The 12740-nt window shown below is 49.0% G+C and overlaps 4 protein-coding genes across 4 annotated transcripts; 2 read left to right on the top strand and 2 right to left on the bottom strand.

The window, feature by feature from the left end:
- Window positions 1-108: 108 nt before the first annotated feature.
- On the top strand, window positions 109-1622 carry K444DRAFT_630363 (uncharacterized protein; the record flags this gene model as incomplete). Its single annotated transcript, XM_024883197.1, has 5 exons — window positions 109-154; window positions 204-264; window positions 425-951; window positions 1296-1381; window positions 1437-1622. The coding sequence occupies 5 exons, from the start codon at window positions 109-111 to the stop codon at window positions 1620-1622; spliced, it is 906 nt and encodes a 301-aa protein (XP_024735557.1).
- A 672-nt stretch (window positions 1623-2294) lies between these two features.
- Window positions 2295-3442, bottom strand: K444DRAFT_613542 (uncharacterized protein). The gene has a single exon (XM_024880370.1). The coding sequence runs from the start codon at window positions 3137-3139 to the stop codon at window positions 2384-2386; it is 756 nt and encodes a 251-aa protein (XP_024735556.1). The 5' UTR covers window positions 3140-3442; the 3' UTR covers window positions 2295-2383.
- Window positions 3443-7859: 4417 nt separating this feature from the next.
- On the top strand, window positions 7860-9231 carry K444DRAFT_414265 (uncharacterized protein). The gene is made up of 2 exons (XM_024872641.1): window positions 7860-8645; window positions 8800-9231. Exons 1-2 carry the CDS (start codon window positions 8090-8092, stop codon window positions 9009-9011), a joined length of 768 nt encoding a protein of 255 aa, XP_024735555.1. The 5' UTR covers window positions 7860-8089; the 3' UTR covers window positions 9012-9231.
- Window positions 9232-9737: 506 nt separating this feature from the next.
- K444DRAFT_590515 (amine oxidase catalytic domain-containing protein) lies at window positions 9738-12695 on the bottom strand (the record flags this gene model as incomplete). Its single annotated transcript, XM_024878152.1, has 7 exons — window positions 9738-10085; window positions 10174-10399; window positions 10449-11745; window positions 11798-11951; window positions 12001-12171; window positions 12227-12380; window positions 12436-12695. The coding sequence occupies 7 exons, from the start codon at window positions 12693-12695 to the stop codon at window positions 9993-9995; spliced, it is 2355 nt and encodes a 784-aa protein (XP_024735554.1). The 3' UTR covers window positions 9738-9992.
- Window positions 12696-12740: the final 45 nt, after the last annotated feature.

Raw genomic sequence — 12740 nt, 5'->3', positions numbered from 1 at the left:
ATCATTCCCATAATTTGCTAACCGCAAGCATCGCAGAGATACATTACATCGCCACAGCAATATTTCAACTCGTGCTAAATCCTTTTGGATAATCAGCATCAATTCAAGATGTGTATCCTCGTGGTTGACGTTTTCCCTCGATGCGGACACAAGCGTAGGCCCCCAGAATTGATTTTTGAAGCACCGCTGACTGGAACCCGTAGTCATGACGAGAGTGTCTTGCGAATTCAATAATCCGGGTTGCTGCGATAAACCAGGCATTTCGTAAGAAAATCTTGGCTTTCCGTCTCTTTGGCCTCGCTCCCTCCCCCCGAAGACGAAGACTCATGGAATTTGCTTCAGTGCATCCAGAAAAAATGCATCGCCGTCCTGGCTTTGTGTTTACTCTAAAACAAATGATTGCTGAATTGCTGATCTGTTCCAGGGCTGCCGATTACGAAGGCAAATGTGAATTGTGCCGGGCAAAAGATCGCAAAGCCTTCATCAAAAAGCAAGCCGAGGGAAAACGAAAGAGGAAGGCAACATATTCAAAGCTAAAGGAGGCAGTTGGAGAAGCCACCACGATCAATACGACCATTCGTGAAGTCAAGAAGAACACAGATTCCGAAATCTCCGACGGCGGCAGCACAGCAGTGGCAACCCCAGAAGAGACGGCCCCCGGAGCGAAGCTTCTCGGATTCCCAACCCCAAATCTCCCATACGGCGAGTCTACGAGCCCTCCAATAAGAGTAGAGAACGAGGACGGAACCTTTTCCTACGAGAAGTGGAAATTTCTCGAAAGCGCCAAAGAGGCTGGGCAGATCACAGAGAAGCAAAGGACAGGCGAAGCTGGCATCGGAAGTTGGGTCCCCATCAAATGGGTTGCAGTCAACTCGAGGGGTGGAAATGGAGATAACACAGATTCAGCGACTGATGGCGTTGCTTCAGATGAAGATGCTAAGACTGGGTCAAGTGAGTTTGCCATCGGAAAGCTTTTTGGCCGCCTTCAGTGAATTGACATTCGGAGTGTCTAGTCATTTCTGACCTCATCTCCGAACATCGCCGGACCAACAACCATCGCAGAGGCAGAAATGGGCATAAGGCATGAACAAAGGAGGTGAGCACGCGTCATTGTTCGTTGGCAGATTGAAATGGTATGTCGATTATGTTGACAATGCCCTTGTAGCAGACAAAGCCAAGGATCTTTGACACAGCCAAAACAGCAACTGCGACTCCTGTATAGGTTCATCCACAAGGTTCCTTCGACATCCTATTCACTAAATCAGATTCGTAGATCAATACATAAAATACCATAGCTCGAAAACACACAACGACACAGAAACACCCCACTCGAAAACACAACCACGCGAAGACATTCATCATGTGTACTTGCATCGCTTGGGTTTGTATGTATTCCCGTTCTACCAAAATTCAAGAAAACTACTAACTTATTCCAGACGAATGTGGCCACAAGCACCTCGCTCGGACTACCCCATGCTACAGACGAAACTTCTACCTCTGCGATGATGCACAAATTACGGTTAAGAAATGCTTTTACGATTGTGATGATTGCGTTGAACGGGAGAAGCATAAACAATACACTCTTTGCTATCGAAATTGAAATTCGAGGCCACACCCTGTGAGACGTCAGGGAGGGCCCGAGATTGCGTCACTTTTCCTTCTGCACGCTGTTTTTGTGTACTTCTTGCTTGACTGGCAAAAGCGGACAGCTGTGGCAAGAAAATAGAGAATTGAAATTACTTCACCCACTGCTGTCTCTCCTGAAGACCAAGTGTGATTCATGTGCATCGTGAATAGCTGATAATAAAAAGTGCGAAAGAAAGTTCCCAAGATGGGAATGTCGGATGATCTGGCCGGAAGAAGATGGTGCCTGGCACCACACTCGTGGAGACTTTTCTAATAGCCTGTGCCTGCGATGCACCCAGAGAATATTCTCTTGATTCTTGAAAAACTATCCATGAGCCGCTCAGATTCTTCCTGAAGCTATCTCCATCAAAAACAGTTGGTCAAAGAGTCACGTGACTTCCCAAGAGGTACAGTACCTCCTTCACGAGAGTCCGCCTTGCTAGTGACTGCAATTTCGTGAGCCGAACCATGGAAGTTGAAACGTTATTGGCCTCACTTGAGGCTCCCCGTCCCCACCACTTCAGAGATCGCATTCTCGAGGACGAGTTGAGGTTGAAGTAGGCGCATGCTGTCATGCTCAAACATACGCACTAGCCCAACCAGGTATATTTCAGAACACTTCCATAATCTCACATGCTTCTCACGTCAATCGCAATCTCACTACTTCACAACGACATCAAAGGACAAGTCAAAGAAAAGGGATATATTCGAGGCCGTTATACACAGATGAAAATTACGCCCATTACATTATCGATCATCAGAGCCCCTTCCAGATTGGCAAGCACAAGAACACAACTACCATCATCGTCGCAAACAGCGCACCACCAAGCAAGCTCTGCGCCACCACCTTGTGTTGCAAGCGCCTCAGATTATCATCCTTGACCTTGAGCTTCCTGTCAAAGATCATCAGTCTCGAAACTAGGCGGATGAAGGTGTTCTTCCTCTTCGTCGCCTGCGAATTGTCCTCCTCGAAGCGTTCCCATGGAAGCGGTTGACGGCGAGAGAAGAGCAGGAGGAAGAAGCAGCTGCCTCGCAAGCCGGAGAGAATGAGGCCGATGCCAATGCTCCACATGGGCCAGATGCCGATTCCTCTCCAGCGAGAGCATTGGCGGAAACCAGGGGAGACGAAAGCCAGGAGGAGCATGGCCATGAAGCCGCCGAGAGTGAGGACGATGCCAAGGGTGGTCGCCACGCAGATGGTTTCGAACGTGCCATTGGAGACGCCGAGACGGATGAAGTTCCTGTGGGAGCACGATTTGAGCAGCAAGTGGCAGTGCTCGGCGATGGGGGCAAAGATCTTGGGGTCGGTGGAGATGGTGATGGCATCAAGCACCTTTCGGCGCATCGGCGACGGGATATTCAGCTCTTTCGGCGACCCGGGAAGGAGGAAGAGTTTTTTGATTATTTCAATTTCGGCACGGCGTGCAATCTCCACTTGGTTGACGGCCTTGTCGGGATCAGCCTCTTCAGCCGCACGGGCTTTCTCGGCGAAGGAGAAGGGTCGGTCGTACATGGGTGCGGCACCACATCCGTTGCCTGGGTTGCAGAATGCAGCAATGCGTGCGAAGAGTTCAGCTAGGAGAGATTAGTGTACGGCGTTCTGGGAGGCCCGAGTGGGAAGACTCACCATTTTCGAAGTCGGAGTTGTCTTGGCATTCTGCATCTCCTTGTGAAACATCTGATGAGAATATCTCCTCGTTTCCTGGCTTGGCCAGGCTCGCCTCTGAGTCGGTGAATGATTTCCCGTCAAGTGGCGTCACGGCGCGTGGAAGATCTGGGACTGCAGTCAAGCGGCCATTCTCATAGTTTTTGAACCTGTTTGTTGCGAGTAAGCATTCATTCCTCCAGAGTTGATGGGATTTCACTCACCACACATAAAACTCCAGGTTCTCAGCGGAGTGTTCAATGTACTTCAGGTACATGTAGAAATCATACAAGGACATTGGGCTGCCTGTTTCTGAAGTCAGTTACAGGCGGCCAACATACAGAATATTGAGCATACATGGCTTGTTCTTCAAGATCCTGTCAAGACTGAGCTTCGACGGGACATCACAGCTAGTACGTCGACTTGACTCGCTACTGCTGCGACGGCTGATGGGGCGGGAACTCGACCTTGCCTTTGAGCGAGATCTCTCATGGACTCTCTCCGCCTTCTCTCGGATGCGGTTCGCAAACTCATTGACGTCAACATATGACGGCTTCTTGTACCACGTGAGCCAAGCTGGGAACTGCATGGTGAAGGGTTTCGCCTGGGTCACTACTAGGGAAGCTATGCAGAGCAGTGGCAAGCAGAGAAAGAGGGTTGTGGGCAAGAGTCAGAGCCTTATACCCTATGGAGGCACCCTGCACTCAGCCCTGCCCGACTTTTCTTCTTTCCGAAGACAGTCCGCATCGTCCCAACCAACAGAGAGTCTAATCTTCTGTCCCGCACCCTTCAGATGCTTTCGGCAAAGAAGTGATCACAAGGACTGCCCACCCCGGGTTTGTTAGTTGCTTTGATCTTTTATTTGTGCAGCACAAGCCATCCGAACGATTAAAGTGGAACCCCAGGCACAGGAACGGCTGCCACGAGCCCGAGGGGTGTTCGTGGAAGGGTCGGAGCCCCCCAACCATCCCGAGCGCCAGGCTTGCGCTTTGACGGAAAATCGTCGATTGCGAATGATTTGCGCTGCAAGATAGGCTGGCGATGGCCACCAGATAAGCGGGCGGGCGGCCTGTGTCCTTGGAGGACCCTTGCAGGACCTGCACCCGCCCTAGAACCCCTCGACCGCAGCTGTCAAAACTCCAGAGAAGTCTGTGCCGCCCCGCTGTTCGACGGATTCGGCCAATCTGATATTGTTAATCCATAATTAGCCTGAACCGTCGCAAGTCCGTCCGAAACTCAACTTGGACCGCGCGAGTTGTCCTGCTCTCACGATGCAGTCCTGACTCTTTGGCCTTCTGCACTTCCAGTGCTCGAGCTTCCTACCTTAAGACTATCCTATTGCATTCACACGCCCGATCACAGAAGCAGTAGTCATTCTCCGTTTCTCGTGATCAATTGCTCTCGTTTGTAGACTCTCTCGGCCGCGTGTGGGCGGCTTCGTTGGGCTGCTAGGGTTGCAACCTTGTAACCGAGATCCGTAATACTAAAAGAAAAAGTGTTGACCTTGACGTAATAATAAACCTTTCTCGCTACACTCTAAATAATATATATATATGAAAATATGGTGATTTCAGGGGCATTTCTAAGCTTGCGGGGCACTGTTTGTAGGGGGGTTAATCGGACTATACTTTATCGGGGAGGTCCCGTTACTTTTTGGCTTAGCGTGTTATGTAAGCGTATTGTCAGGCGTAAAATACTCCCGCCCTTCCTTACATTACCGCCGTGGTAAGGGTATTTATTAAGCTTTTCATTCATTGAAAAGGCTAAATCTAGTTGGGCTCGCCTGCTCCTCGCGCCTCGGACTCGGCGGGCACGATCTGCATGCACTTTCGATGAATACGACTCTTCTTCAACCACCGAACAGAAGAAGAATCCAGCCAAATCGTTTTACGTTCATCATCTGATCCCCTCTCGTCTCAATGCACGAGAAGTCTTCCCTATCTGATAGCAAAGTTTCAACATCGACCAGACTACAACGCAAGGGCACAAAACGGAGCGTTCGCAGAATCTCGACGCCATGCGTACTAAATCACGAATCTTCCGATCCTCCCTTTTCCCCGAGCAGAACTCCGATCTGCCTTGGGTGTGGAGTAAGTGAGACATGGCAGAGATCCCGTCCCCATGAAACAAGAATAGGTCTCAATTAAGCCACGTCTGCGTCCACCTCACCATCCGCTGCCACACCACCATTTCATTATGGTGTTGTGAACTTTTCAATTGATCTTAATTTAAGCATTGGAGCCAGTAATCACATAATCAAAGAGTGCACCACCCGTGCCTCAATCTGCTCGGCGGAGGTGATCCTAACGAGGAAATTATCTCCGTCGGCTCCCGCTGCTCCCGTCCAATCCCCCAGGATCCCTCACAGATGCTGTAACTTTAAAAAATAAAAAATATATAGCCTCGATGCGCAAACGTACTCCTCTATGGATCAACTGACGAAGCATCCCCATCATTTTCTACAAAAGCGATCGATACCTTCGCACCATGCAATAGAGCTACCTATCGTTCACCGCTGATGTCATCGCGAATAGCGTTGGTCCGGAGACATGTCGAATTAACAATATTTTCCTCCTTACCTTTGGCCCCGCTCCCCTGAGTTTTTTTTAGAGTTTTTTTTTGCCACACCGTCTCCGACGCTGCAATTAAAGTTGACAAAAGTTTTGGGAGAGGAGATTCGCTTGCCACCCCCTTGTGTTGATGCCATTGGTCGAACCCGGAATGCCATGTTGTTTCATGTTTTTCCAATGTCATGGGGACGCCTGGCATCGGAAGTGACTCTAGATGGCGATCTGCGTGAGGCGCACGAGGTGTGAGCTGGGGAAGACGCATCCCGGGGATTCATTGTTCCTGTCGATCTGTGGCAAGCCGTCTGCTCGCCCCGATTTGGCCTCGAATTATCCCAGCAACAAACCTCAAGTACTTCAGCGCCAAATGAAAATACTCCCCAATTTCCTTTTTTTTCGAAAAACAATCTCCAGCCAATATGCATTTCATCGAGATGGCAGCACTCTTCCGCTGTTCATGACAAGTCATAAAATAAACAATTACGGCCGGCGACGCCAAGGCACCCCTGACTGCTCGCTCCGCTCGCTACCTCTCTGCTGTTACTGGTCAGTGCTTCTTCGATATGGATACCTTGTTACACAAGGAAAACTATTGGATAGATCCCTTGAATTCAATATTTGCTATCGCCCAATAGAATTGCGGCAGTTGGAGAGGTTGAGGACTTGAAGTCGGCCTGGCCGTTGGTGTGTGCCGCCTGCAGACCTAAAGAACTAGACATCCGGGATCAGGACTTTGCACAATGAAGTTGCCAAGCTTTGAAGAATATCAGTGAGACGATTGGCGAAGACATCCCGGGCAGAATGTGGTGAGTGAGATTCCCAGTCCTCTGAACCCAGGCAGGTATGATTTTAACATCTTTTCCACCTCGTCAACCTCTATCGATGTAAGCCAGACTATTTTTCATTCTTCATTTGAATAATCAATTTCTCACATAATGGATCTCATCGCATACTTCAAGAAGTCTTGCTTGTTAAGTTTTCTGATTTCCTCCTTTCTTTCCATCATCGTTAATTGATCAAATGTCGACTTCTCAAAAACACCCGAATGAGCAAGCAGCTCCTGCTTCCCTTACCACTCCTCACTCGGCTGCACCCAACTCACAAAAGAATGTTCTGCAACGCCCTAGGACACATAAACCGCGCGAGCAGAAACTGCACCGGCAACGACTGGTGCCCGCCCCATGGAAGACTGGTTCGCAATGCATCTCAGTCATCCAAACGTCACCCTGAGTGGACTTCGTAATGCTCAAGAGCGTGCGTCAGATCAGCAATTATACTAACTTACTGCAAAGCGCAGATTACGAGAACTTGCGTTGGTCGGCTGGGAAAGGAGTTTGAGGGAGTGACTGAGTGCTTGGAGAACACGGTTTGTAATTCAACGGAGACGGATGCGGAGAAGTCGCTCGTGAACTATGATCGAGAGACGTGTATTTATCATCCAACGGCTTATGGGCAGGGTGGCCAAGACGGTGCGAATACCGCTCAGGGTGATCGAGTTGTCAATGTTCCTTTCTGATCTGGATTGAGTTTGGATAGGTTGGCGTTGGGGGTTGGTTTGGCGTCTGGATTTGTGGCACTTGTTGGGGCTGTGTTTGCGGTTGTCAAGTGTTGGCATCGTAATGTGAGATAAACCCCGATTGATTGAGGGACATGTTACTGACGCTACGATAGACTAATGGCGGAATAACTTTCGGCGAGCCTTTCGATGCTCCTCCGCCCTAAGAGGTGCATAAAGGGTAGTGAATACTATGCGACGACTCCGGACTTTCGGGGCGACTTCCAATACCAAGAGATTTCGGCCTTGACTCAGCACCAAGTCTCTGTCTATGGCGAAAGGGCAAGTCAGGCTTATTGTTTCGCGATTACAAAGGTTCAAAGCAGTCTCGCGGTTGGCTGAGAGAGAACTGAGGTTGATCTTGACGAGGGTAGAATCAATAATCGGGTCAGCAGCCGAGCCCCTTTCCAGACCAAGACTTGAGCTTGAACGTTAATAATCGTAAGACCAGCGTCATAATAACTGCACATGATGAACCAAAGATTCTACAAGCACCAACAACCAAAACTCTAATCTCCTCCACCAATCAAGAATCCAACAGCTTCATACCCACTGGCCACTTCTCCCAGGGCCATGTGACGGTAACGAAAAGGAGATAGGGGCTCGGCAAATAGGCACCCCAGCTCGACACCGTTTCGTCGCACTTGCAGATGAAAGGTTGCCTTTCAGGGTTTCTCTGTCCACCAAAACAAGGGAATGGCTTCTGGGACCCGCCTTCTCTGTTTTAATCTTCATGGCAACGCGTGCAAAAGGCACATTCTACCTCGGTACCCCTGCTTAAAGCATAGCAAGAGATACATAACAACCCGATCCCAACTCCTTCACTTCCTGCTTCAATTCTCCCCGCTATTCCCCAAACTTTGCTCCCTCCCTCGCTCCGTTATCCGAATAATGTCTGGAACACTAGACCTTAATGAGTTTCCATTCTTCAACATACCAGGTTATCAAGACCAGCTCAACTGCGCCCAGGCGTGCGAAAAGTTCTTAGCATTCAATGGCTGCTCGACCCCCAAATGTTTCTGCTCGCCTGAAAACTTCATCCCTGGAGGCGAGAAGGCAATGGCTACTTGTTTGTCTACATTTTGTAGCTCTTCACAAGTTGCTGCAGCAGAGACCTTTACAGCGAGTGTTTTCTCGGCGTATTGTGCTTCGAAAGGATTTACAAATTTGGCCCAGGCGACTCCTGCGTCGAGCTCATCAACGTCATCGAGTACCGCGATATCAACGAGCTCCAGTTCTACAACTTCGCTAGGTAAAGTTGCTTCTGTTCAATTCTCTCGAGGATAAAGGAAGCTCCGAAGCTGGAGGCATAGAATGCTTGATTTCGAGAAGACGGAGTGTTGGGTCGCTGCAGGAAGAAAATAATGATTGTTTGGGAAACTAGAAATATCAGCTAATTACGGAAGCAAACGCAAAAACTTCAAGCGCGGCAACTACGACCTCCGGCAATGCTATTTCCCCGACAGACCTTCCTCTAGGGCATCATCATCTGCACCGACTTCCCACAAATCGGGCCTCTCCTCTGACGCACGGGTTCGCAAGTTCTCTGCTCCGCGGACTGCAGGAGTTCCTGCAGGCGACCGGAGCAAAGAGAAAACGTTGGGAGCACGAGTGTTAAAGCTGGAGGATACACAGATTCATGCACTGTCTCTAGTTTTTCCGCAAGGTCCACGGAGCCCATGCAGGAAGAGGCGCTGCCAGCAGCCCAGGAGTTGGAGCCAAGAGATACGCAGGTTCGTGAGGCATTTGCACAGCCTGGAGAATTGGGAGAAGGGCAGACGCTGCGATGGGAATTGGATGGCAGCATGAGATAATAATTATTACTTATTCTACGGTTGACTAGCTATTGGGTAATTGCGGTGAGCCCAAGATAACCGATTTTCGCTCTAGATTCTCTTTTCTTCTTGCAAGCTTGGAATCTCGTCCCACCATCCAGGTTTCTGGGTAATATTCGTCTCGAGAAGGAGGAGCCAAGCCAATGGATTCTCGAGTCTGAGAGTCTCCTCCGACTAGTCTTTGGCCTTCTGGTGGTCGTTTTCGCAGAGTTGGCCATTTTTGCGAACATAAAGAGGACGAGGTTTTGAGAGCCATGCAAGGTAGCAGCTGCCGGGATGATAAATCTGTGTACGAAAGTACAGCCGGAAAAGATGAGAAAGGCCGGAAATAATATCACATCGTCATCTTTTAAAATAAAAGTTTGATGGCAGATCTGAAGCGCGATTTGGTGAACGTATGGACTGAAATTTGAGTCCACAAGCATGCATTTATCAATCTTATCTCATATCAAATACAGAGTTAATGCTAGACAATTGATTTTGAGAGTTCCGCCCTCAGAGTGACGTTTGGCTTTTTTAGAGTAGATGCTCTTCTGCGAGGGCTCGCAAAGGTATAGAGAAATTGTGTACTTGCTGTGAGTTGGCGTTTGAGAGATACCCATTCACAGTCACTTCATTTTTGCTTAAAGGTGCAAAAAAAAGTCTAGCTCACTGTATTTCTCAGCAAAACGCAGAATACTCAAGCCCAAAGTGTGAATTTCTCTGCACATTCGATAATCCGCGCTTGATGTCGTGTATTTTATGAACTTATTATGCGTCGAGGTTCAAGCCCATGGAATAGGTCCTACAAGCTTTGAAACCCAGCTTACATTCCCAGAAGAGCCCCCGAACTTCGTTAGGTCTGGTTCGAGATCGCTCTTAAGTCGTGTCAGTCGCACTCACACTCGCACAAGATTTCTTAAATACCCCATAGCCTTGGGGGGGGGGGGGGGAGCTGTCACCTACTTTTTTCAATTTCACTCCCTCGTGGTATGTTTGCCCAAAATACCTTGGTTTTGCTCCCTTAGCCTCCACATCTAGCTGCACACCTTGTGAATTGAGACGGCTTGGATCCCGGTTGTGGAAGTTGAATGGAGTGAACATTACTGATGAAGATGAAGTGTGCATGAGGGTATTTGGGATGTCTCCCGAGTGCGGAACATGGTGCATGCCGAGATTGAAGAAAATGACCCTAGTCCACTCATGAGTGTGTCTTGCCGTAATTAACCAAGAGGACTTACAAATCCTCCTGCACAATGTCTTCATCGTCAACAAATTTGCTAAAATCCACAAGAGGGTCCCAGGGATCAAGGAAGTTCAGCGAACTTGCACTCCTGGGCTCAGTATCTTTTCTTTTCAGCACCCAGAGATCTCGAGATGCCCACAATGCGGACTTGCCCAAGGCTGTGGAGTTCAGAATCGTAAGGTGGGTTGGACTTCCAATCCCAGAGCCTGGCTGGACCCGATAGCCCCTCTTCTCCCCCCACTCATTTGTCTTGTTCTGATTCATGACGATCAACATCTCGCCCGAGTTACGGGCCCAGTCAAGTCCTGTTTCTTTCTCGACCGGCCTTTGCACGAGGTGCATTGTATTTCTTGGTTTTATCCTGTCATCGTCCCACGGGTATTCCAACGTAATTGGTTCGATGCCGAGTCGTACCATTGTGTTATCGGCGCCAGCAATATCCAGGTCAGCTTTAAAGTTGAGGACGTGGTCATGCATGCTACTCGCCAAACTGTCGTGAACTCGAAATCCATACTCGTCTTCGTTAGCTTCATTTCCCGTCCAGAAAGCGGCGAAGATAAACCCGCTGGCTCGAACTTTCACTTCAATGGTGCCGTCTAGGTAGAATATATAGTCGAAGGTGTAATCGTAATTCCAAACCGTAGAGACAAATCTGACGACCAGGTAGGTGTTCCTCGAAACTGAGACTCGAGTAGTGGAGCTGTGGCGTTGTATTGGGTAATCCGCCGTATGTTCGAAGACACAAATGCTGTTCTGGTTTACCACTGTCTTCTCCGCGAAGTGATAGCTTGTAGATAAATACGTCGCGTATGCCGGACAGTCGTAACCCGGGACCAACTCGAACATCAACCTTCCCATGTAAAAGGATGTATCCATAAATTCCAAGCCCCCCTGTGTTGGATCGTCGCCTGCATAGTGGGCGAGTGCTTCTTGAAGGCCAAGCTCATAGATCACGCTATCTCCGTGGAACTTGATGTCGTGCAGCGCAACTCCAGCGTCTGATGAGGTTCTCATGAAGAACTCAAAGCCCATCCATGAGACGTAGTTTTCTTCTTCGTCGATGTGATATCTCGCTCCTGTGGGCTGTATCATAGTTGGTGGTGGTTTGCTTCTATCAGCATGGCCTTCGCTAAAGTCAACTGTCTCTGTCCAAGGACCGTCAGTATTTCTTCCCGCTTTCTTGAATCCAGGCGCATTGATCGCATCTCGAAGATCATTTGCTGTGTCGTAAAGTACGTTATTATAGTACCATTGTAGGATTTTCCAATTCGAGGAGTCCCTGGTCGATGCATCTGTCATAACTAAGCATCACTGATCTCGCCTTCGTGGAAGATGTCTCTTTACCTATCTGAGTGTAAAGACCTTGCGGTAGCAAAGTTGAAGTACCGCCGGTTGGGTTGGACAGTGCAAAGTGCACCCAAACCACTGCGGTGCCATTTTCGACGGAAGACAACCTGCCTCCCACCGAAAGACCATTTGGATCGAAAGGGTCCTCATCCTGCATTAGAACAGGTAAGCGTGGAATCTCTCCAAGGGAACATACTAACATCTCCTAAAAGCTCCTGCGTGATATCGGAAAATTCCACCAGTTTCGACAGGGACCATGCCACTAGCTCGTCTTGAATGGATATTGAATTGGCTACGTAATTCCGACCAGAGCTGTAGCAAAACTCCAAAGATAGTATTTCAGCAGCTTCATTGATTGGTAATGGGCCAACCTAATAAAAGCGTTGTCAGAATTGATGGAAGTATGGAGATTGAACGGCAATATACTTTGAAATTGACAATCAAAGCCTCTTCAGTTGCACTCTGCACGATTGCAACTCGTGCCCATCGATCCGGGGGAGCCGAGCTGCCAGTCAAATAACCCAGTACGTCCGTTTTATTAGGCTGGAGTACCTCCACAAAGAAGATTTGGTTGTCATGGCTATTCGGCGTTATCAGCGACTTATCTTGAGAGTGGGAGCCTGGGAGGCGCGCACCTCGTAGCCAATGATGACCGGGTCAAATTGAGGTCTGATTTCTTGAACAAGAAATTGACAACGTCCTCCGCTTCTTCCGTGCTCAGATCGGCCCAAACGTTCAGCTTTGGGGCTCGAAAAGCGCCTGCGTCATGCCCTCTTGAGGGAACCAAGCTGGTTCTCACGCGCTTGATGAGGGGAAGTGTCGGAGTGATGATAAAGAAGATGAAGGCGATAAAGGCCGAGACGAGAACACAGTGCTTTTTGACCGTAGAAATCATGTTATTTGGAAGAGTGTTAAAAAACCTGAACAGAGGGAAGAAGAT

The sequence above is a fragment of the Hyaloscypha bicolor genome (genome assembly GCF_002865645.1).
Source record: "Hyaloscypha bicolor E unplaced genomic scaffold K444scaffold_87, whole genome shotgun sequence".
Lineage (NCBI taxonomy): Eukaryota > Fungi > Ascomycota > Leotiomycetes > Helotiales > Hyaloscyphaceae > Hyaloscypha > Hyaloscypha bicolor.
The sequence above is the reverse complement of the archived record's forward strand: the minus strand, read 5'-3'. Positions and strand labels throughout refer to the sequence as shown.

Excerpts from the sequence above, each read along its gene's own strand:
- K444DRAFT_613542 (XM_024880370.1), bottom strand. The coding sequence starts at position 3,139 with ATGTACGACCGACCCTTCTCCTTCGCCGAGAAAGCCCGTGCGGCTGAA.
- K444DRAFT_414265 (XM_024872641.1), top strand. The coding sequence starts at position 8,090 with ATGGCTTCTGGGACCCGCCTTCTCTGTTTTAATCTTCATGGCAACGCG. Across the intron at positions 8,646-8,799 it reads CAGTTCTACAACTTCGCTAG|CAAACGCAAAAACTTCAAGC; the intron begins GTAAAGTTGCTT and ends TAATTACGGAAG.